Source organism: Bos indicus x Bos taurus, chromosome 1 (assembly GCF_003369695.1).
Source record: "Bos indicus x Bos taurus breed Angus x Brahman F1 hybrid chromosome 1, Bos_hybrid_MaternalHap_v2.0, whole genome shotgun sequence".
In the NCBI taxonomy this organism is placed as follows: domain Eukaryota; kingdom Metazoa; phylum Chordata; class Mammalia; order Artiodactyla; family Bovidae; genus Bos; species Bos indicus x Bos taurus.
In genome coordinates, this window is record NC_040076.1 from 108,352,371 (window position 1) to 108,375,931 (window position 23,561).

At 39.8% G+C, this 23,561-nt stretch overlaps 1 protein-coding gene across 4 annotated transcripts in view; it reads right to left on the minus strand.

Moving 5' to 3' along the window:
• Window positions 1-17,155, minus strand: part of MLF1 (myeloid leukemia factor 1) — a 31,713-nt gene extending 14,558 nt beyond the window's left edge. For 2 of the 4 annotated variants that reach the window (XR_003511210.1, XR_003511212.1), the window contains exons 1-2: window positions 16,977-17,155; window positions 4,686-4,833 (exon numbers count right to left, since the gene is read on the minus strand). Coding sequence is in view for 2 of the 4 variants with exons in the window: in XM_027542657.1 (XP_027398458.1) it covers window positions 4,686-4,833; window positions 16,977-17,023 (195 nt within the window). In the remaining 2 variants the exon portion in view is untranslated. The remainder of the gene's footprint in view (window positions 1-4,685; window positions 4,834-16,976) is intronic. The other 2 variants (XM_027542657.1, XM_027542667.1) reach the window with 2 other exon arrangements.
• Window positions 17,156-23,561: the final 6,406 nt, after the last annotated feature.

The window sequence follows — 23,561 nt, forward strand, 5'->3', positions numbered from 1 at the left end:
TTAAAAAAAAATAAGATGATAGGTTCACCTGTAGGTGATTAGTGTCCTTTACTCAGTGTTGGTTTTTTTAAAAATGCTAAAAGCTTTGCACTCTTTTTGAATATTATCCTACCCTTCATTAAGGTAGTCAAAACCTACATGTGGCTATTTAAAATTAATTTTAAATAATTCGAATTGAAAATTCAGTTCCTCAGTAGCACTAGGCACATTTCAAAGGTTTTTTTCTTATATATAAATTTATTTATTTTAATTGGAGGTTAATTACTTTACAATATTGTACTAGTTTTGCCATACATCAGCATGAATCTGCCTCAGGTATACACGTGTTCCCCCTCCTGAACCCCCCTCCCTCCTCCCTCCCCGTACCATCCCTCTGGGTCATCTCAGTGCACCAGCCCCAAGCATCCAGTAGTCATATGTGGCTAATCATACTGGACAGGGTGGATTCAGAACATTTAGATCGTCCAGAGCATTCTATTGGATAATGCTACACACAGATTTTAGCTGACACCTATGGTTCATCATCTTCAGTTCAGTTCATTCGCTCAGTCGTGTCTGACTCTGCAATCCCATGGACTGCAGCATGCCAGGCTTCCCTGTCCATCACCAACTTTTGGAGCTTGCTCAAACTCATGTCCATTGAGTTGGTGATGCCATCCAACCATCTCATCCTCTGTCATCCCCTTCTCCTCCCGCCTTCAGTCTTTCCCAGGATCAGGGTCTTTTCCAGTGAGTCTCTCCTTCACATCAAGTAGCCAAAGTATTGGAGTTTCAGTTTCAGCATCAGTCCTTCCAATGAATATTCAGGGTTGATTTCCTTTAGGATTGACTGGTTTGATCTCCTTGCAGTCCAAGGGACCTCAAAAGTCTTCTCCAACACCACAGTTCAAAAGTATCAATTCTTTGATGCTCAGCTTTCCTGATAGTCCAATTCTCACATCCATATATGACTACTGTAAAAACCACAGATTTGACTAGACAGGCTTTTGCTGGCAAAGTAATGTCTCTGCTTTTTAATATGCTGTCTAGGTTGGTCATAGCTTTTCTTCCAAGGAGCAAGCGTCTTTTAATTTCATGACTGTAGTGATTCTGGAGCCCAGAAAAACAAAGTCTCTCACTGTTTCCATTGTTTTCCCCATCTATTTGCCATGAAGTGATAGGACCGGATGCCATGATCTTAGTTTTCTGAATGTTGAGTTTTAGCCAACTTTTTCACTCTCCTCTTTCACTTTCATCAAGAGGCTCTTTAGTTCTTCACTTTCTGCCATAAGGGCAGTGTCATCTGAGTATCGGAGGTTATTGATATTTCTTGATTCCAGCTTATGCTTCATCCAGCCCGGCATTTCGCATGATATACTCTGCATATAAGTTAAATAAGCAGGGTGACAATATACAACCTTGATTTACTCCTTTCCCTATATGGAACCAGTCTATTGTTCCACGTCTGGTTTTAACTGTTGCTTCTTGACCTGCATACAGGTTTCGCAGGAGGCAGGTAAGGTGGTCTGGTATTCCCATCCCTTTATATTTTCTAGTTTGTTGTGATCCACACAGTCAAAGGTTTTGGTATAGTCGATAAAGCAGAAATAGATGTTTTTCTGGAACTCACTTGCTTTTTCAATGATCCAACGGGTGTTGGCAATTTGATCTCTGGTTCCTATGCCTTTTCTAAATCCAGCTTGAACATCTGGAAGTTCTCATACTGTTCACATGCTGTTGAAGCCTGGCTTTGAGAATTTTGAGCATTATTTCCTAGCGGGTGAGATGAGTACAACTGCGCTGTAGTTTGAACATTCTTTGGCATTGCCTTTCTTTGGGATTGGAATGAAAACTGACCTTTTCTAGTCCTGTGGCCACTGCTGAATTTTCCAAATTTGCTGGAATACTGAGTGCAGCACTTTCACAGCATCATCTTTCAGGATTTGAAATAGCTCAATTGGAATTCCATCACCTCCACTAGCTTTGTTCGTAGGGATGCTTCCTAAGGCCCACTTGATTTCACATTCCAGGATGTCTGGCTCTAGGTGAATGATCACACCATTGTGATTATCTGGGTCATGAAGATCTTTTTTGTATAGTTCTTCTGTGTATTCTTGCCACCTCTTCTTAATATCTTCTGCTTCTGTTAGGTCCATACCATTTCTGTCCTTTATTGAGCCCATCTTTGCATGAAACGTTCCCTTGGTATCTCTGATTTTCTTGAAGACATCTCTAGTCTCCCATTCTATTGTTTTCCTCTTTCTTTGCATTGATCACTGAGGAAGGCTTTCTTATTTCTCCTTGCTATTCTTTGGAACTCTGCATCCCAATGGGTATACCTTTCCTTTTCTCCTTTGCTTTTCGCTTCTCTTCTTTTCTCGGCTATTTGTAAGGCCTTCCTCTCAGACAATTGTTTTGCCTTTTTGCGTTTCTTTTTCTTGGGGATGGTCTTGATCACTGCCTCCTGTACAATGTCACGAACCTCTGTCCATAGTTCTTCAGGCACTCTATTAGAGCTAATCCCTTGTATCTATTTGCCACTTGCACTGTATAATTGTTAGGGATTTGATTAATAATAAGGCCAATGATCTCATCATCTTAGACAAAAGTTAATTTATGCCACTAGAAACTGGACTTGGTAGCAACTATTTTAGTTTTTCATTCAAATATTGATTGCTCTGGGCCTTCTTTTGTATTCAGAATTGTTTTCTTACTTGACTTTCCTTATTTAATCCTCACATTTATGCAACCATATTAGTTCAGCTATGTGGTCTTTTTGGTTCCCCAAAACTTGATTTCAAGCCGCACTGGCAAGACAAATATGAGGCAAGCTAAAATACAAATCGTTCTAAGTTATGAATCAGATAAACTACAGTTTCAAATAAATTTACCTATTGGTTATATATTTCTTATTCCAGCTCATTAAACATTCAGATGTTTTAAGCACAGGTACTCAGGAAAAAAACATTTCTTCTTCTAATGGATAACCAGCAGAGTTACAGCTTAGGCATCCTCACTAAGAACTTCACAGCTGCATTATAAACAGATCTCCTTTCTGTGCTTACAAGGGAATAAAATCGTCACCTCCTACTTTTTGCACAAAGGCTACCAGCAGCTCATTTATGCATGCAAATAATATAAAGCAGTATGTACAGCCCTACTCTTTCTTTGCTATGTTTATAACAGATATATAAAATACTTCAATGCTCATGTGAAAGATAAAATTTAAGAATGTCATAGTTGATATTTCTGCTCTCTTTGACAGTTTTTTCCTTTGGGCTTAATTTTAGACTTTTATGGAAATTTATAGCCCTAAAAGTAAAAAAATAACATAATGACCACATTAACAAATTTAAAAATAATTGGAATGAAATTAATATATATATATAGGAATAATGTGTATGTGAAAAAGAATGTGAAGATTACTTTCATTTAAATGGCAAATGTAATTTTATCCATCAAACTTTTAGGAGTATTTGAAACATTTTGCTCTAACAACATTATTGCAAATAAAAAATATGAAAGTATTTCTTTGGAAGGTACTGGAAGTTTCCCAACTGACCAATTAAAAATGTTTATTGAGAGTAGCATGCGAACATATACATTACCATATGTGAAACAGATAGCCAGTGGGGATTTGTTGTATGACTCAGGGAACTCAATCTGGGGCTCTGCAACAACCGAGAGGGGGAGGAATGGGGTGGGAAGAGGGAGACAGTGCCACGAGGGAGGGGACAACATATGTAAACCTGTGGCTGATTCATGCTGATGTATGGCAGAAACCAACACAGTATTGTAAGGCAATTATCCTTCAATTAAAAAGAAATACATTAAAAAATGTTTACTGAGGTCCAAAGCTCTACATTTGAACTGTAGAGATTTATGTTTTAGAAACTCCTGTGGATTTGTTGTTCTAGAACTGCCATTCTTGAGGCTGAAAAAGCAACACAAATAAGCAGAAAACAGCTAAGGTATATGGCTGGATGGCATCACTGACTCGATGGACGTGAGTCTGAGTGAACTCTGGGAGTTGGTGATGGACAGGGAGGCCTGGCGTGCTGCGATTCATGGGGTCGCAAAGAGTCGGACATGACTGAGAGACTGAACTGAACTAAACTGAAGGTATAAAAATGTCCTGAGATTTTTGTTGTTTGTTTGTAACCTTTTAGTTTTGCTCTCAGACAAGACTTCTGAACATATACTGTAGTTCTACAAGGCTTCTGATTAACTTTTAAATTAACTTTTAAAAGTTAATCTAAGTTTTGAGGGTCCAAGGTAGCCAAGGAGTAGATTGGGTTTTCCTGGTCCAGTAGATAAAAAGCATTATACTACAGTTTTGGATGCTATTTTAAAGCGAGAAGAAAAAGTGCTTTATGCAAGGTTATTTCCATGCCTGTCCTAATTTAAGACATGCGAGTAAATGATAAGGTGAGAAAAACCTTATCATGGTTTTTCTTCCTTACATGGTTCACATGGAAAAGAATGTCTTAAGTTTGGCTTATAATATATAACCCTATGGTGCTAAAAGTTTTGGTATCACAGTGCAGTTCTATACAGTTAACACTTCATTGTCAAAGGATTCTCCTTTTTCAACAGGTCCTTCCCTGTGTATAACGGTTATTTCTATAACATTAATCCTATCCTATCATCAGAGATAAATTCTTCTGTAATACTTTTCTTCACTATCTTTAAAATACAGAACTTACAGTCAAGGAATTTTCTTCATCCTCATGTCCCATACGGTTACGAGCTCTTCCTCTCCTATCAGAGATGCTGAGCATGTCTCTTCCAAAAGGTTCAGAAAAACTTCTCATCATCTGTCGCATACTTTCTCGGTGTGCGATAAAAGAATCACTATTGAAAATACATGCAATCATGTAAGTGTAAATGTTGGAATTTAAATAATACGTAGGCAGCTTAATACTACAAAGAATGATTTGGGGCTAATATGCTTGTTAAAGAGACAAAAGGAGTTAAAAAAACACATTTTTGAAAATGCAAAGCACTTTGATACTTTATAAAGTAAGGTCATAATTGCTAGATATTGGATGTTATTACATCTTAAAATGAGAGTTTTCTCACTTTTAAAAGTCTTATAGTGCATGTGTAAATATGGAAAAATGAAATGGGGGAAAACTTCTACAACTAAATCCAATGTAAATGTTCAGTTCAGACTGTATAAATGTGTTTTTTTCCCATAATGGTAATAAAGCTTATTTCTTGGCAACTCTCACTAAAATGTAAAATAAAGTACACCAATATATTTCTGTGTGGAGAAGGAAATGTATTTTCCAGTATTCTTGCTGGAAAATCCCATGGACAGAGGAGCCTGGTGGGCTCCAGTCCATGGCGTTGCAAAGAGTTGGACACAAGTGAGTACTAATTTATCTTTGTGAAAACCCTAAAGCTTGTCAGATTTTGGTATTCATGGTAAGATGTTACTAAGCTTTGTTTCAATAAATACATTTCCTAACTGTTTTTAGTAAAGTATCAGTTTTAATTATATGCTAAAACAGAACTTTACTCCAAAAATATTGTGTAGTTCTGAAGTCTTATTTTAATTCAACTTGAACATAATTTCTAAAAATTGAATGTAGAAATTTGTTATGTAGAAAGTTTCAAATAATTATATCGATTTTACTATAACGGTGTATAGGTGAGTGTTTTTAACTCGTCTAAAGGATTTCCAGCAATTATAATCTAGTATTTTATTCAGAAAGAGCACAACTTTCCAGGTACATATGAGTATATTACAAGATATTACAGTAAAAAATAAAAAGAACTGACCTTCCTTATAGCTATGCCTATGTTCTTCTGCTCATTCTCCCACAAATGCTTATGTCACTAGGATTTTTGCAGGAGGAGGAGGAGGGTGTTATCCTGTTGCCTAGCATTTCTCTAGTGTGATCATAATTTATACCCCCCACAACAATTTATTTTTGGACATTTCAGTGGCTTCATACCACTCACCGTGATCACAACAAAACTCAGGAAGGTGCACTTTGTACGTTTGCTTTTCCTTTATGTCTTCAGAAACTTCTTTTAGAAGTTCGTCTTTAGCTCCACTTTCTGTATGTTGGTGAGTTTTAGCAGATTAAAAACTTTAAAGACTTCTCTTAGATATTGATGGAATGTTCAAATAAAATCTTTGTTTATAGAAAAACTAAATAAAATGAGTATTCTCAACAAATAAATCTAATAGGAAGGATGTTTATGAGAGTGTTTCCTGACTGTTTTGTTCTTCAGATCTGTTTATTCCTGTGAAGTATCAATTGTTCTAAAGGAAGTTGGTTAAGCAGAAAAAGAAATATATTTACAAATGATAAATAGCAGCTCCTTTGCATATCTGACCAACACAATAACTTTCAGCCACTTCTGCAGCAGGACTAGTGCTGGTCTGGATGACAGATCCATATACTAAAAAACTGTAACAAGTCAGTACTCTTCTTCATTTGTTCTCTTGCTGTCCTTCTCTTGTCCTTTATATACTCATCCACTTGGGGACATTTCCCTACTTTTCAGCCTCCCTCCTGCTGACAAATTTTACAGAAAGTCATAAAAGGAAAGTGCTCTCCAGTGTGTGCAGGCCGAGTACGCTCTTAGTGCAGCAGAACACAAAAATTTCAGCAGGAGTCCAAAAATTAAACTACTCTTGACCAAATTAGTAACCCAATCTCTGAAAATGAAGAGTTTCTTTAGCTAAACGTTCAGTATTTAATTACAGAAATACACTTGCCCTAAATTCAGTTAAGAAATATAATAAAATGAAGACACTAGAGCATTTAGGTTTATTTAGAGATTATTCATATTTCATTCTTTCTAGCTAAAAGCAGACTCTAATCTATTTAGGAATGATCAAGTAAAAACATTACACATACAATGCAGAAAAATGCCATAAATAAGATCATTCTCCCATGAATTCTTGTAGGATAAAGTTTTGGATCTGTCTTACTGATAGGAGTGATGGGCATGGGAAATGTAACGGATTACTGTCCTTAGATTTACCACCTATTAAAAAGTTTGATAATCACTATTTCAGCAGAATTATAGGCAACTAGCACTATGAGGCGGAGAAGGTAATGGCACCCCACTCCAGTACTCTTGCCTGGAAAATCCCATGGATGGAGGAGCCTGGTAGGCTGCAGTCCATGGGGTCACAAAGAGTCAGACACGACTGAGCGACTTCACTTTTCACTTTCATGCATTGGAGAAGGAAATGGCACCCCACTCCAGTGTTCTTGCCTGGAGAATCCCAGGGATGGGGGAGCCTGGTGGGCTGCCGTCTATGGGATCCCACAGAGTTGGACAGGACTCAAGCCACTTAGCAGCAGCAGTAGCAGCACTATAAGGAAGTTGTGACAATTTAAAGATTAAATAGATCAGTGGCACCCAGTGAAACTAGCAGGCAGAAAGAGAGTTGCTTTGTGCTTTCCCAAATAAAGACCTGAAGTCCAAAAGTTAGTTTACAATTAAGGAATCAGACATTGGTGTATGTTATCTTCCCAGTTTTTACTTAAAGGTACAGAGTTTCAAGTAGTTCTGAAACCCATAAGTGAGTTGTCTAAGAAATAATTCCTAGTTTTTATCTCAAAACCAGATTATTTTGAAGTGTTTCATATCCAGATGATACTCAACGCCAGGTGATAGCAAGAAACTAGAATTATTGTTAATCTTGTCAGATGTAAATATGGCTTTGTGGTGATGAAAGTATTTTTCAGAGATGTATTTGGAAATACACATGAGTGAAATACAAGAACTCTGGAATTTGTTTTAAAACACTTTAAAGACAGCAGCAGCAATAGAGATGGGTAAAGCAGGTGTATATTTTGAAATTCTGATTAAGGGGTACACCCTGTACTATACTCTTATACTTTTATAATATACATTCAAAGTGTGTCATGATAAAAATCTTTAAAGTAAACAAAAAAGAAATAGAACTATGTAGAATTAAACAATTGTATACTGTTTGATGTTTCAAAATGGATGATTCAAAAGAGTCTCCTTTTGCTGAGATCTTTATACTCACTGGACACTTAGAGTCTAGGATATGGGTACAAGTATGGGGATTAAGCTATTCATTCTTATTAAAATGCAGACACAAAAAACACTCAGCGTTCCCTTTAGATACATGGATGAGATTCAACTTCAACAAGGAAAGATACTTCAGGGAATACTAGTTTTGGTCAGTAAATAGATGAGAATTAAACAGCTATTACTTTTCTATAGAAACATAATATTTAATAAGATTTATTTTTCTAATTGGGCTAAAAATTCAGCACTAAGTGTGGCTCATTAAAAATGTTGTCCAGGTTTCTCTTTATTCAAATAGGAGTAGGTGTATTTGTACATAGAACAAATGTCAAAAAACATCTTCTTCTTTTTATTGACACAAACAAAAGGCTGCTTTAAAAAATGGGCTCACAGTCTGGCTTTTGCTCCTGTCTGAACTGTTCAGGAAGAACTCTGGCTGGATCCTGAAGTGAGTTCAACTTATGTCCACCCAAAACAGCAATTGCTTAGAAATAAGACTTTTAAGATTTCTCCTGTTCAAGCTTAAATTTTTTTAACAAAGGGTAAATCTCTAATGGTAGCAAGGAGTTGTTTTAAAACTTTACAAATTAACAGCATAGTTTTCTTTCTCAGGTAAGCAGAGTTTTTATATTTTTCTACTTATTCATATTGTTCTCTTGAAAATGAATGTTTCATTCTTCTAGGAAAATATACTGGAAATATGATGACACTTTGCAAAGCTATTACTAGAAACAGGTCATACCATGTATATAAAGTAAATTAATAATTTGAAATATGATTAAATATTTACATGAAAAATATTCTTTGCATACCTGTTAAGTTAGTGAAGTGTGAAAGTTGCTCAGTCGTGTCCAATTCTTTGCAATCCCATGGACTATACAGTCCATGGAATTCTCCAGGCCAGAATACTGGGATGGGTAGTCATTCCCTTCTCTAGGGGATCTTCCCAACCCAGGAATCAAACTTGGTCTCCCACATTGCAGGCAGATTCTTTATCAGCTGAGCCACAGGGAAGCCCTTGCATATTCACAGGATGCAATATTTTGCAGACACTAAATTCAAGCTTCAAAGAATATCTAAAGACTAGGAAAATGCTTATGGTATATATTAAGGAAAATAGTTTATTTATAACCACAAAATTTGGTCTAATTTTGGAGAAAAAAATCCATATATGGAAAATAGAAGCAAAATAATAATAGTAACCAAAATCTAAAAGACACTTAAACGATGTTTGCTCCTTGGAAGAAAAGTTATGACCAACCTAGATAGCATATTAAAAAGCAGAGACATTACTTTGCCAACAAAGGTCCGTCTAGTCAAGGCTATGGTTTTTCCTGTGGTCATGTATGGATGTGAAAGTTGGACTATAAAGAAAGCTGAGCACTGAAGAACTGATGCTTTGAACTGTGGTGTTGGAGAAGACTTTTGACGTCCCTTGGACTGCAAGGAAATCCAACCAGTCCATTCTGAAGGAGATCAGTCCTGGGTATTCACTGGAAGGACTCATGCTGAAGCTGAAACTCCAATACTCTGGCCACCTGTTGTGAAGAACCGACTCATCTGAAAAGACCCTGATGCTAGGAATGATTGAAGGTGGGAGGAGAAGGGGACGACAGAGGATGAGATGGCTGGAAGGCATCACCGACTCAATGGACATGAGTTTGAGTAAACTCTGGGAGTTGGCGATGGACAGGGAGGCCTGGTGTGCTGCAGTCCATGGGGTTGCAAAGAGTTGGACACGACTGAGTGACTGAACTGACTGAACCAAAATCTTGGGTTGCGTGATTCCCTTAAACCAAATTTTCAGCATTCAGATTTTCCATGGGAATACATTTTCATTTAAGTGAGGAAAAATTTACTTATAGTACTATGATGACTATATGACTTCTTTCCGGATTGCTGACACAAACCACAATCAAACAGAATGAAGTTTGGCACCAAACATGTTTTTTACTCCACATTATTTACCTATCAGAAGCAGGAAAAATGTTGCCCCCCCAAAAAATTTTTAACTCCTGGATTGATTCTGGGTCTCCTGGGATAATCTCAACATAAGTTTTTTTTTTTTTTTTTTAAGGACTGGTAATATTTCACTTCAGAATAAGTTCCTGTTTTTAAGATGCTCTCAAATATATGTTATATATATGTATATATATATAAAACTCAAATATAATTATATATATTTAACCAGTTATAGTTTTATTGCCTTGTACAAAATACAGATATTTGTGCTTCTAAGTAAAAAAGCATCACACTATTCTTTATTATATAAAAGTCTCAGATAATTGACATGGCAGTCCCACTCATCAAGGGAAACTCCTTCTTTCTTCTATACCTAGTAGTGGCATAAGCAGATTGTTATGGCTCTCAGATCATAAAGAAACACTCCCTAGTTTCAATAAGGTGGGCAGGTCCATAAAGAAAATGCATCAAGTGATTTATGTTTAGACACTATAAATAATGCATACAACACACAAGGAATTCTCTGGTGGCTCAGATGGTAAAGAGTCTGTCTGCAATGTGGGAGACCAAAGTTTGATCCCTGGTTCGGGAAGATCCCTTGGAGAAGGAAATGGAAACCCACTTCAGTATTCTTGCCTGGAAAATCCCAAGAACAGAGGAGCCTGGTGGGCTACAGTCCATAGGTCCCAAAGAATCGGACATGACTGAGCGACTTCACGTTCACTTTCTTTCACAACACTCTTAAGAGAATCTTTTAGGGCATGGGCCATGATTTCTAAAAATTTATAATCAAGTCTATAGCACTGGGCATATAGTAGAAACCTAAGAAATGCTTGAAGAATAAATGACATTTTCCCAGGTGTCCCAGGTGGTGTTAGTGGTAAAGAACCCTCCTGCCAATGCAGGAGACTCGGGTTTGATCCCTTGGTCGGGAAGATCCCCTGGAGGAGGGCATGGCAACCTACTCCAGTATTCTTGCCTGGAGAACCCCATGGACAGAGGAGCCTGGAGGGCTACAGTCCTTAGGGTCACAAAGAGTTGGACAAGACTGAAGCCACTTGGCATGCAGGCATGGAGGCAATTTCATTTGCCTACTGTTCAGAAGCACAGTTTAAAATGGTGGTGTGGCAGAAGGCTTTGATACTGTAAGAGTTGCAGGAGTGACTGTGGCTCCCTCCCGTCCTGTAAGCACTCCCTTGCTTTTGTGTGAATGTTTACAAAATTCATTGATAGAACTAAGCATTATGATGTAATCAGTCGGTACCAAATGGCACTCCTCGATCCAGCAACCATGTTATAATTGTGTTGTGTTCCTTGGCTCCTAATTCAATGGTTTGCACCTAAGGAACCAAGAAATGCCCCAGATGAACAGTTTAGCTTATCTAATAAGGTGACTTTGTTTTATTTCCTGCCGTGGCAATATTCTCAATTAAGAAAATATCAGTCTTGCATGTGTAATACATTCACTTTCAACTCAGTAAGTAGCTAAAAGTGGTGTCCTCAGACTACTTCCCAAGTGCAAAATAAATAAATTAAAAAAATTAAAAATAGAGATTATAGATATATATTTTTTAGCCCCTAATGAGACCAAGGAGATAGAGTAACAGTCTGTGAAAATATGCAGGGTGTCTTTAAAGACTGGCCATCGCAATACAGTGCCCACAAGAAGAGTCTGGGTGGCTTAAAGAAATGCTAACAATTTATAATGAAAAATAAGGCTGCTTTCCAACCTGTTTCTGAGCCTTTCATGTCTAATAGCTGATAAGTGGTAACATAGCTATTCTTTGCAGATGTCCATGATCAGAATTTCATTTCTGTAGCTCAGAAGGTTCAAAGATCATGTTTCTGTACAAAGCAGTAGAAATTTCTAGACTGGATTAGATATATGTAAACTCTGACATTTAATAATCAATGTTTCTTAGGGCATAGAAGAGGGGTCAAGACCATTTTATTCTCAAATTAATTTTCCTGTCAGTACATACATGTTTCTATTCTCAAGCAAATGCAAATGGGAGAAGAAAGTAGTATTCTTGAGAGAAAACTATCTCAACACTTTAAACAAAGTCCACAGAGAAAACCACAGTGGAGAGCTAGAAAATAAATTGTGCTCCATGTTTCCTTGTAAAATCCACATATAAATATGTGTATCTACATTTTAAAAAAGGTAAAGATAAGATGATTAAAAAAAAAAAAAAACCAACTCTGCATGCCAGGAAGTGCTAGCTTTGAACCTTTGTGTTTTTAACCAAATTACAAGTATTATTTATTTGAAAAGGTGCAAGGAGATCCAACCAGTCCATTCTGAAGGAGATCAGCCCTGGGATTTCTTTGGAAGGAATGATGCTAAAGCCGAAACTCCAGTACTTTGGCCACCTCATGCGAAGAGTTGACTCATTGGAAAAGACTCTGATGCTGGGAGGGATTGGGGGCAGGAGGAGAAGAGGACGACAGAGGATGAGATGGCTGGATGGCATCACTGACTCGATGGATGTGAGTCTGGGTGAACTCCGAGAGTCGGTGATGGACAGGGAGGCCTGGCCTGCTGTGATTTATGGGGTTGCAAAGAGTTGGACACAACAGAGCGACTGAACTGAATTGAACTGATGAGAATATATACTGTGAAAAAACTTCAGCTCTGAAACATATAAGGAAACCCCCAAAAGTCCCAAGCATACGATAAAACACTAAACTTAATCACTTTTAAAATTTCTCTTTTTCTCATGAAATGTTTAAAGTGCTGTTATAGAAAGGTAAACATTAAAAATGAATATATTTGGATTCAAAACTAGATTTTGTTTTTTACTCAAAGCTCTCAAGTATTTGACAATTTGATACCATATTTTATTAGCCTCAATTTATTTAAAAATTCTAATTTTATACCCAAGAAGTATATTCTTTTTGTCTGCCAACTTTTGATTAATTAGTAAATTTGGAGAGTGTGCTTATGATTGATATCCCTGATTCTGAACTAATGAATTATTTAGAAAATGGCAGTGTTTAAATTGGGTTTCCCGGTGGCTCAGTGGTAAAAGAGTCCGCCACAATGCAGGAAATGTGGGTTGGATTCCTGGGTCAGGAAGGTCCTCTGGAGAAGAAAATGACAACCCAATCCAGGATTCTTGCCTAGAAATCCCATGGATAGTGTTTAAATTAGGAAGTGCCAGCATCAACAATGGCACCTACTGAATGCAAATACAGATCATCCTCCGCTTATGATGGGGTTGTATGTGTACGAAGTCACTTCAGTCGTGTCTGACTCTTTGTGACCCCATGGACTGTAGCCGTCCAGGCTCCTCTGTCCATGGGATTCTCCAGGCAAGAATACTAGAGTGGGTTGCCATGTCCTTCTCCAGGAGATCTTTCTGACCCAGGGATCCAACCCTCCTCTCTCACGTCTCCTCTGTTGACAGGTAGCTTCTTACCACTAGCACCACGTGGGAAGCCGTAATGGGGTTACATCCTCATAAACCCATCAGAAGTGGAAAATAACCCTGAAGAAAATGCATTTAACATACTTGAGCTACGAAACATTATAGCTTAGTCTGCTGCTGCTGCTGCTGCTGCTAAGTCACATCAGTCGTGTCCAATTCTGTGCGACCTCATAGATGGCAGCCCACCAGGTTCCCCGTCCCTGGGATTCTCCAGGCAAGAACACTGGAGTGGGTTGCCATTGCCTTCTCCAATGCATGAAAGTAAAAAGTGAAAGTGAAGTCGCTCAGTCATGCCCGACTCCTAGCAACGCCATGGACTGCAGCCCACCAGGCTCCTCCGTCCATGGGATTTTCCAGGCAAGAGTACTGGAGTGGGGTGCCATTGCCTTCTCCAATAGCTTAGTCTAGTGTACCTTAAACCTTAAATATGCTCAGAACACTTATTTTAGCCTGCAGTTGGGCAAAACTATCTAACACAAAGCCTATTTTGTAATAAAGTATTGAATTCCTCATGTAATTTATTGAATACTATACTAAAAGTGAAAAACCGAATGCCTGTAAGCATATGGGTTGTTCACTCTCATGATCTCGTGGCTGATGGAGCTGAGGCTTGCTACCCCTGCTACTGCACACCTTGTGAAAGTATCATATCCCATGTCACTAGCCAGGGAAAAGATTAACATTCAAAACTGAAAGTATGGTTTCTATTCAATGTGTATTTTTTTTATACCATCGTCAAGTTGAAAAATGTTAAGTGGAACCACTGTAAATTGGGGACCAAATGCAATCAGTTTCAGCAATCCAACAATCAACTATACCATATTAACTACAAGACAGAGAGTAAAAGACACTAGATTGTCATTAAATAGTATCTCTTGAACATTTTCTACATGTCAGAAGTTAAAATAGCCACCAGGCAACCCAATGACCAGACACATAATGTGAGCAATAGGGATAATATTTATATAAAAGATACAGGGCATGGAACCCCCTCTGTGTTCCTTAAGGTCAGTGGATGATTTAATAATGACTCTGTCACCTTTATCCGGAGAATGGGCAATGGCACCCCACTCCAGTATTCTGGCCTGGAAAACCCCATGGATAGAGGAGCCTGGTAGGCTGCAGTCCATGGGGTCGCTAAGAGTCAGACACGACTGAGCGACTTCACTTTCACCTTTCACTTTCATGCATTGGAGAAGGATATGGCAACCCACTCCGGTGTTCTTGCCTGGAGAATCCCAGGGATGGCTGAGCCTGGCGGGCTGCCGTCTATGGGGTCGCACAGAGTCGGACAGGACTGAAGCGACTTAGCAGCAGCAGCAATCACCTTTATCAATTCCTTACGCTTGACATATTAAGTAATGGATATTCATTTTGTTTGGGGTTCGGGTAAAAGGGGTGGGTCAAATGAAATAAATATTTGAAATTTACTTGAAAATAAATAAAATTTAATTTTTTACTTGAAATAAATACAAACTCACGTTCTCTTTCTTATCTCCTCTAATTATTTTTACTCTCTATATTACCAATTGTGGAGCAAAGAAATAAGTCAGTTTTATAAAGTTAATTTTATCCCCAATCTCTACGGTATGGCTGCCTGGATTTGAAGACGGCTACAGAGAATGACGACTGAAAACCTACCGCCATGTAACTGATGCTCCTACCCATCCTCAGTGCAGGGCAAGAGTGTTCTTTGATGTATGCCTACTATTTGTGTTCTGTTACTATTTCTGACCCTGCCTCTTGGGTTCATTGCCTTTGCTCAGAAAAAGGCACCCAAGAGTTTAAATTACACTTTTGTGAGATGTTTTAAAGAAAGTACTAATCATACATTAGTTTAATTACGGCCATTGCTCTTTTGATATAATCAAGACAATACAACTCAAAAGTTGTCATAATCTTCTTAACTGCCGCCCATTGTACTGAGGTCACAGTTACGTAAGAACCACTTCAACAGCTCAACTAAACTATGGATATATTTAGTCCCTACTCTCACAGGCTTTTAAAAGAGCAAATTATAATACAAACTTTGAAATCTGTTAAAATGACATTGTTCATAAACGTCACAACTGCTCCTAACCACATTAACTAAAACAATATGATAAATGTACCTGAGCCCACACACTCCTTGGCTTCCCTGGTGGCTTAGATGGTAAAGAACATGCCTGCAATGCAGGAGACCTGGGTTTGATCCCTGGGTGGGGAAGATACTCTGGAGAAGGGAATGGCTACCCACTCCAGTATTCTTGCCTGGAGAATTCCATAGACAGAGGAGTCTGGCAGGCTACAGTCTGTGAAGTTGCAAAGAGTTGGACACGACGGAGTGACTAACACTGCACTGTACACCCCTTAATTATAACGAATAACCTTTAGAATAAAATATTAATAATTGTTTTTTCACACTAATAATTTCATCTTTTCTACTGTTAATTTTCTCTCAGTTATTACCATTATGTTATTTGGTTTTAACATAGTACTATTACATTTAAGCCAATATAATATTTTCTTTTAAAAACAAATCTATGTAGTAAACTGGCAACATTTCAACCTTTTAAACAGATCAAGTTGCACAGAGAATTTAAGTGATCAAAATAAATTAGGACTGCAAGTCAAAATTCAAACTGGCAAAACACTTGGGTAAAAAAATAACACAAACCTTCCTGTTTTAGGGATCCAACTAGATTGTGTTACACTTTTATATAACCACCAAAGGAAGAACTATAGAAAATACAAAACCCAGGAAACCCTAGAAAACTAGATCATAATAACTATTTTCTGGATGGCTTCCTCTTTAGACATCACAGTATCTCACTTGAAACCTTGCACTGGGCTTGGCACTTGTTTACCTGAGGTGTTAAATGCAGCCTCTGTTTCCCTGCCTACTTGCACTTTTCATAGGAAGAGGAGTCCCTTTCCAAACAAGGCTACCTTTGTAACAAATCAAGAAAGGAAACAAACCGTGCACCTGGCAACTTCCAACCACTTCCAGGGAGAGACGGCAAAACTCTCCAATGCTCTTATAAACACATATTATGGAAAATACTATTTTAGAAAACGTTTCCCTTTTCGAAAACTTGCCATCTTATTAAATATTCCCTGCCTCTCTTTTGGAGTAGAAGCAGGTGTGGAAAGGGCCCTCTAAGTATAATTCTCTTCAGAAGTTCCACCGAGAGGCAGTTACCATCCCCTGCAAAGCCTCTGCAGCTGCGAAGGCGGGACTCTGAGCGCCAGAGGCAAAGAGGTTAGGGGGCGCCAGGTACCCGAAATCGGGCCGAGTTAAAAGCAGCTCGCACGCGGGTCGGTTGGGCGGGGAAGTCTGCACAGACCTCTCCCCACCTTACGCCCCCAAATTTCTCTTCCTTTCCAAATCCTCCTCTCCTTTCCCTCACACGCCCCTATATCCTCTTCTCCCTTCCCTTTCACGCCCCGCGAGTCTTCCTCAAACGGTCTCCTGGAGTCATCCGAATTCTCTCTCTCCTTCTTTCGCGTTTTAACTGACTTTCCCCTTAAAGTAGCTCCTCTCAAGATCTCCGAGTTCCCGGGCGACCGCGGACTCCCGCCCCCGACACTCACGAGAAGAAGGGATCATCCTCAAAGCTGCTGCTCAGCATCCCGAACATCCTGGCCCTGTCTCCGGCAGCGGCGTCCGCGGACAGATTGGCAAACGATGTAACTCGCCGCGGCCGCGACCCGAGCCAGCCTGACCAGCACTGTCAACGCTTGTCTCCCAGCCGCAAAGGCCGTGGCCGTCGCGAAAGGCGGTGCTTGACGCGGAGCTGCTTTCCTATTGGGCACAGATCCCAAAACGTCACCAAGACGAGGCGGGGAAACAGTGTGCCGCTGCCATGGCAACCGCAAGCAACACGGTGGAGGCTAGAGGCTTGGCCAAGCGCCAGCCGGGGAACCCAACATCAAGCCTCCCGTGGGACAAGAGAGCTTGTTCTCTGGGCTGCAGGAACACAGAAATTAGTCTACCCTCTGTGTGACCTTGGGTAAATCACCCTCGGCCTCGAAAAGGCTCTTTTGGGGAAAACGGAGATGGGTCAAGATTTGGGCTACACTGCATCCAAAGACCCATTTACCGGCCTCACGATCCACAGCAGAGTCCACAGCAGGTGGTTGACCTAACGCTGTGAACAATAAGAAAAGATGTGCAAAAAGTTTTTGAGTACATTTAGTAAATAGTGTGACTCAGTACTTGAGGGAAATGGGATGAGGCCTATTCGATTTCAACAAATTTGTCTTTTGTGAGCCTAACCTGAAAGTAGTGTTTCCCAAGTGGGAAATGCTTACGTTTTACGTATACATGGTATTTAAAAAATAAGATGAGAATGTTGCTCTCTTCCATCCTCTTTCAAGTCCGTTTCAAGGAGCAAGTCTCACTTTGGTGCTGGTGTGTCTCTTCAACACTTCTCCAGCATTCCTTAACCTAAGAGCAGGACTCAAGCCCAAGGCCTGCAGCAAGCAGCCATAGTCAACTAAAATTCCATTACTGTATATTTTTGTTTTAATTATATTTATATATGAGCCTTCTGTTTATGGCAAGGAAAGTGGTCTTAAATTTAAACAGTAACTTTAAATGAAAGTTTAAAAGTTTCAACATTTAAGTGAAACCATGTGCTAATTTCAGGAAATAGTACAGGTGAGATGTGGATATGTTGGGGGGGGGGGCGGTGGGAGGGGAGGGTATCATGACAGTGGTTCTCACATTATGGTTCTCACATTTCCAGTACTGAGCTTGGAAACAGTCCTTAAGCGTTGCTGCTGCTGCTACTGCTAAGTCACTTCAGTCGTGTCCGACTCTGTGTGACCCCAGAGACGGCAGCCCACCAGGCTCCCCCGTCCCTGGGATTCTCCAGGCAAGAACACTGGAATGGGTTGCCATTTCCTTCTCCAATGCATGAAAGTGAAAAGTGAAAGTGAAGTCGCTCAGTTGTGTCTGACTCTAGCGACCCCATGGACTGCAGCCTACCAGGCTCCTCCATCCATGGGATTTTCCAGGCAAGAGTACTGGAGTGGGGTGTCATTGCCTTCTCCGTGAAGCATTGCAGGAGCCTATAAAAATATGGAGGAGAGTGAACATTAGAGAAAGAGAAGAATGATTAGGTGTCTAAGAACAGAGAAAATGCATGTTGCATGTCCATCCTTAACTAAGTGGGCTACCCTAAGAGGGCTGTCACATGGAGATAGAGTGTTATCCATAGCTGCACAGGGCCTCCTGGGATTGGGCCAGCAGAGTGGCACTCTGCCAGCATGAAGAAGTGTGCAGGGCCTGACTTGGAGGTGGCAGGAATACTCAGAGTTATTTTGGGAGCCGGAAATTTAATCCTTTGGACCTTTTACCTCCCCACCTTTAGCCAAGTTCTTTGATTCCCACCCCCCACCCCATCCTGAGACTGATGACATGAGGTTGGGCAGCCTTTACAGCCCAGGTTAAGACCTCATAGCCCTTCCGAGAAAGAGGATATTTTTTTTTCTCCAGCCTCAGAATAAAGTTCAGAGAGCATATACATATTAGGGATATTCTTAATTAGTTTCAAGGCAAAACAATTATTTTAGAAGAACTGAAATTATTTTCTGTTTAAAATAATACAACCCAAGATGTTAAGGAGGCTACATTAAAATAAAAAACTTAAATGAAATGGGGAAAGTTATTGGTGATCAATGATAGCATTAAAATAGTTTTGAATTAAGGTCAAACAAAGCAGTTTGTGGGAAGTTTTCCCCTTTTGTTCCCATGGGGAAATTTTTCTTAGCATTGCACTGTTGAAACATTTAAGCTTTAGTCCAAGCATAGGTTAGTTCAGGGTGTTATCCGGAGCTTCTAAAAGCAGTTTGGGCCTAACGGCAAACACTTAAAAAATGTTAGTAGAGGAAAAGGGAGAGTGGATGCTAAAGAGACCTCATCAGTTTCAGATCAGATGGGTAACAGGTAGAAGCTGGAGCAGGGAAAAATAGAATTGCAAAGCAGGACTGTGGGGAGAGGGCCCTGCACTGTCTTATAAATAGAATCACAATAGATCATGTGTACTGATTGTGTGCCAGGTACTATGGTAGGCCCTTCATATACATTAACTCATTAAATCCTCACAATTTTTATGGAGTAGTGATTGTTTTACCTTCATTTATAGGTAATGCAACCAAGATACAGGGAAGCTAAGAAAGTTTCCAAACTTCACACAGCCAGAAATTGAACTGGGCAGAGTGCCTGGAGTTTTTGCTAGGAGGTGCTGTTTTCATGGAATGTGGGTGATGGGCCACACTGAGAGATGCAGATGAAAGCAGGTTATTATTTCTCAAAATCATGTAAACAAACTAAATAATGGGCTCATACTAAAAAGTGTAAAATTCAGTGGGGATATATTAAAATCAACATAACTTTACAAATATCGAGTGCCTACCCTAGTCAGACACTTATCTATACACTGAGGTGTTGGTGAACAAAACAGACAAAAATTCCTGTTGTCTTGGAGTTTATATCTTGTGAATGGGCAAATGAAAAATGACATCACAGAAAGTAGTATGTACGTTAAAAGGTGCTAGGTGTTACGAGCAAAAACTGAGCAGGGTAAGGGGACTGGAGGAATGCAGTTTTAAACAAGGAGATCTGTGTAGATCTCATTGAGATGGTGAGGTTGAGCAGACTCACTAGAAGGAAGTGGACATCTATGAGAAGAGCATTCCAGGCCAATGCAAAGGCCCCGAGGTAGCATGTGCCTGGTGTATATAATGCACAATCCATTCATAGGTCAGAGGAGTAAGATGGGCCAAGTAAAGTGAAAATAACCTACTAGCATAATAGCTCCTGTTTGTACTTATGTTCCAGGCATTGCATTCAGTGCTTCACATACATTTTCTTAATCCTTATAACAACTTTGTATACTAAGATGTTTATCTCCATATTACATATGGAAAACCCAGAGAGATTTGGTGATTGCCTAGTCAACTCAGGACTTCCCTGGTGGCTCAGACAGTAACATCTGTCTACAATGCAGGAGACCTGGGTTTGATCCCTGGGTCGGGAAGATCCTCTGGAGAAGGAAATGACAATCCACTCCAGTACTATTGCCTGGAAAATCCCATGGACAGAGGAGCCTGATAGGCTGCAGTCCATGGGGTCGCAAAGAGTCGGACACGACTGAGCAATTTCACTTCACTTCACTTAGTCAACTCAAATCTAAATTAGTCCTATTCCAAAGTGTATATTCTTGCCATCACCCTAATATATCTCCCTATAAAAATTAATTATTTATTGAGCACCTCTATGTAGTAGACATGGCACTAGTGGTAAAGAACCACCTGCCAATGCAGGAAACAGAGGAGACATGGGTTTGATCCCTGGGTTGGGAAGATCCCCTGGAAGAAGACATGGCAACCCATTCCAGTATTCTTGCCTGGAGAATCCCATGGACAGAGGAGCCTGGCAGGCAAGAGTCCACAGGGTAGCAAAAAGTTAGATAAGACTGAAGAGATTTGGCATGCATGCATGTACTAGGCATTTTTATGTATATAACCTCTAACCTCACTACAGCTTACATTTGGAAGGTCACTGACCAAGTTCAAAGAACACAGTGAAGGACATGAGACCCAAGCCAACCCTATAACTCTATTAAAAACATTGAGAGTTTAAAATGAGTGCAATTGTATGGAAGTTTGAACATTCTTTGGCATTGCACTTCTTTGGGATTGGAATGAAAACTGACCTTTTCCAGTCCTGTGGCCACAGCTGAGTATTCCAAATTTGCTGACATATTGAGTACAGCACTATAATAGCATCATCTTTTAGGATTTGAAATACCTAAGCTGGGATTCCATTACCTTCACTAACTTTGTTCGTAGTGATGCTTCCTAAGGCCCACTTGACCTCATACTCCAGGATGTCTGGCTCTAGGTGAGTGACAACACCATCCTGGCTATCTGAGCCATTAAGACCTATTTTGTATAGTTCTTGTGTATTCTTGCCACCTCTTCTTAATGTCTTCTGCTTCTGTTAGGTCCTTACCATTTCTGTCTTTTTTTGTGCCCATTCTTGCTTGAAATGTTCCCTTGATATCTCCAGTTTTCTTGAAGAGATCTCTAGTCTTCACATTCTATTGTTTTCCTCTATTTCTTTACATTGTTCCCTTAAGAAGGCCTTCTTATCTCTCCCTTCTATTTTCTGGAACTCTGTATTCAGTTGGATATATCTTTCGCTTTCTCCTTTGCCATGCACTTCTCTTCTTTTCTCAGCTATTTGTAGTTTCCTCAAACAACCACTTTGCTTTCTTGCATTTCTTTTTCTTGAGGATGGTTTTGGTCACTGCCTCCTGTACAACACTAAAGCATCTGATTGTGTGGATCGCAACAAACTGTGGCAAATTCTTTAAGATATTGGAACACCAGACCAACTTACCTGCCTCCTGAGAAACCTGTGTGCAGGTCAAGAAGCAACAGTGAGAACCAGAAATGGAACAAAGAACTGGTTCAAAATTGGGAAAACAGTACGACAAGGCTATATATTGTCACCCTGCTTATTTAACTTCTGTGCAGAGTAAATCATGACAAATTATGAGCTGGATGAGAAACAAGCTGGAATCAAGATTGCTGGGAGAAATATCAACAACCTTGGATATGGAGATGCTACCACTCTATGGGCAGAAAGCGAAGAGGAACTAAATAGCCTTTTGATGAGGGTGAAAGAGGAGAGTGAAAAGGCTGGCTTGAAACTCAACATTAAAAAAAACTAAGATCATGGCATCTGGCCCCATCACTTTATGGCAATTGGAAGGATAAAAAGTGGAAGCAGTGACAGATTTTATTTTCTTGGGCTCCAAAACCACTGGAGACAGTGACTGCAGCCATGAAATTAAAAGACACTTGCTCCCTGGAAGAAAAGCTATGACAAACCTAGACAGCATATTAAAAAGCAGAGACATTACTTTGCTGACAAAGGTCCATCTAGTCAAAGCTATGGTTTTTCCAGTAGCCATGTATGGATGTGACAGTTGGCCTATAAAGAAAGCTGAGCGCAGAAGAATTGATGCTTTTGAAATGTGGTGTTGGAAAAGACTCTTGAGAGTCCCTTGGACTGCAAGGAGATCCAGCCAGTCCATCCAAAAGGAAATCAGCCCTGAATATTCATTGGAAGGACTGATGTTGAAGCTGAAACTCTAATACTTTGGCCACCTGATGCAAAGAACTGACTCACTGGAAAAGACCCTGATGCTGGGAAAGATTAAAGGTGGGAGGAGAAGGGGATTACAGAGGATGAGATGGTTGGATGGCATCACCGACACAATGGACATGAGTTTGAGTAAACTTCGGGAGTTGGTGATGGACAGGGAGGTCTGGCATGCTGCAGTCCATGGAGTCGAAAAGAGTTGGAACGACTTACTGACTGAACGACAACAATAACAAAGAGTTTGAATTCACTGTGTCCTCTTTTCTTTTTATCCCTTAATTCATCAGTTCAGTTCAGTTCAGTTGCTCAGTCATATCCGACTCTTTGAGACCCCATGGACTGCAGCACACCAGGCCTCCCAATCCATCACCAATTCATGGAGTTTACTCAGACTCATGTCCATTGAGTCCGTGATGCCATCCAGCCATCTCATCCTGTCGTCCCCTTCTCCTCCCACCTTCAATCATTCCCAGCATCTTCAAATGAGTCAGTTCTTTGCAACAGGTGGCCAAAGTATTGGAGTTTCAGCTTCAGCATGAGTCCTTCCAATGAATATTCAGGACTGATTTCCTTTAGGATGGACTGGTTGGATCTCCTTGCAGTCCAAGGGAATCTTCAGAATCCTCTCCAACACCACAGTTCAGAAGCATCAATTCTTCAGCGCTCAGCTTTCTTTGTAGTACAACTCTTACATCCATACATGACCCCTGGAAAAACCATAGCTTTGACTAGACGGACCTTTGTTGGCAAAGTAATGTCTCTGCTTTTGAATATGCTGTCTAGGTTGGTCATAACTTTCCTTCCAAGGAGCAAGTGTCTTTTAATTTTATGGCTGCAGTCACCATCTGTAGTGATTTTGGAACCTCAAAAAATAAAGTCACTGTTTCCAGTGTTTCCCCATCTATTTGCCATGAAGTGATGGGACCAGATGCCATGATCTTCGTTTTCTGAATGTTGAGCTTTAAGCCAACTTTTTCACTCTCCACTTTCACTTTCAT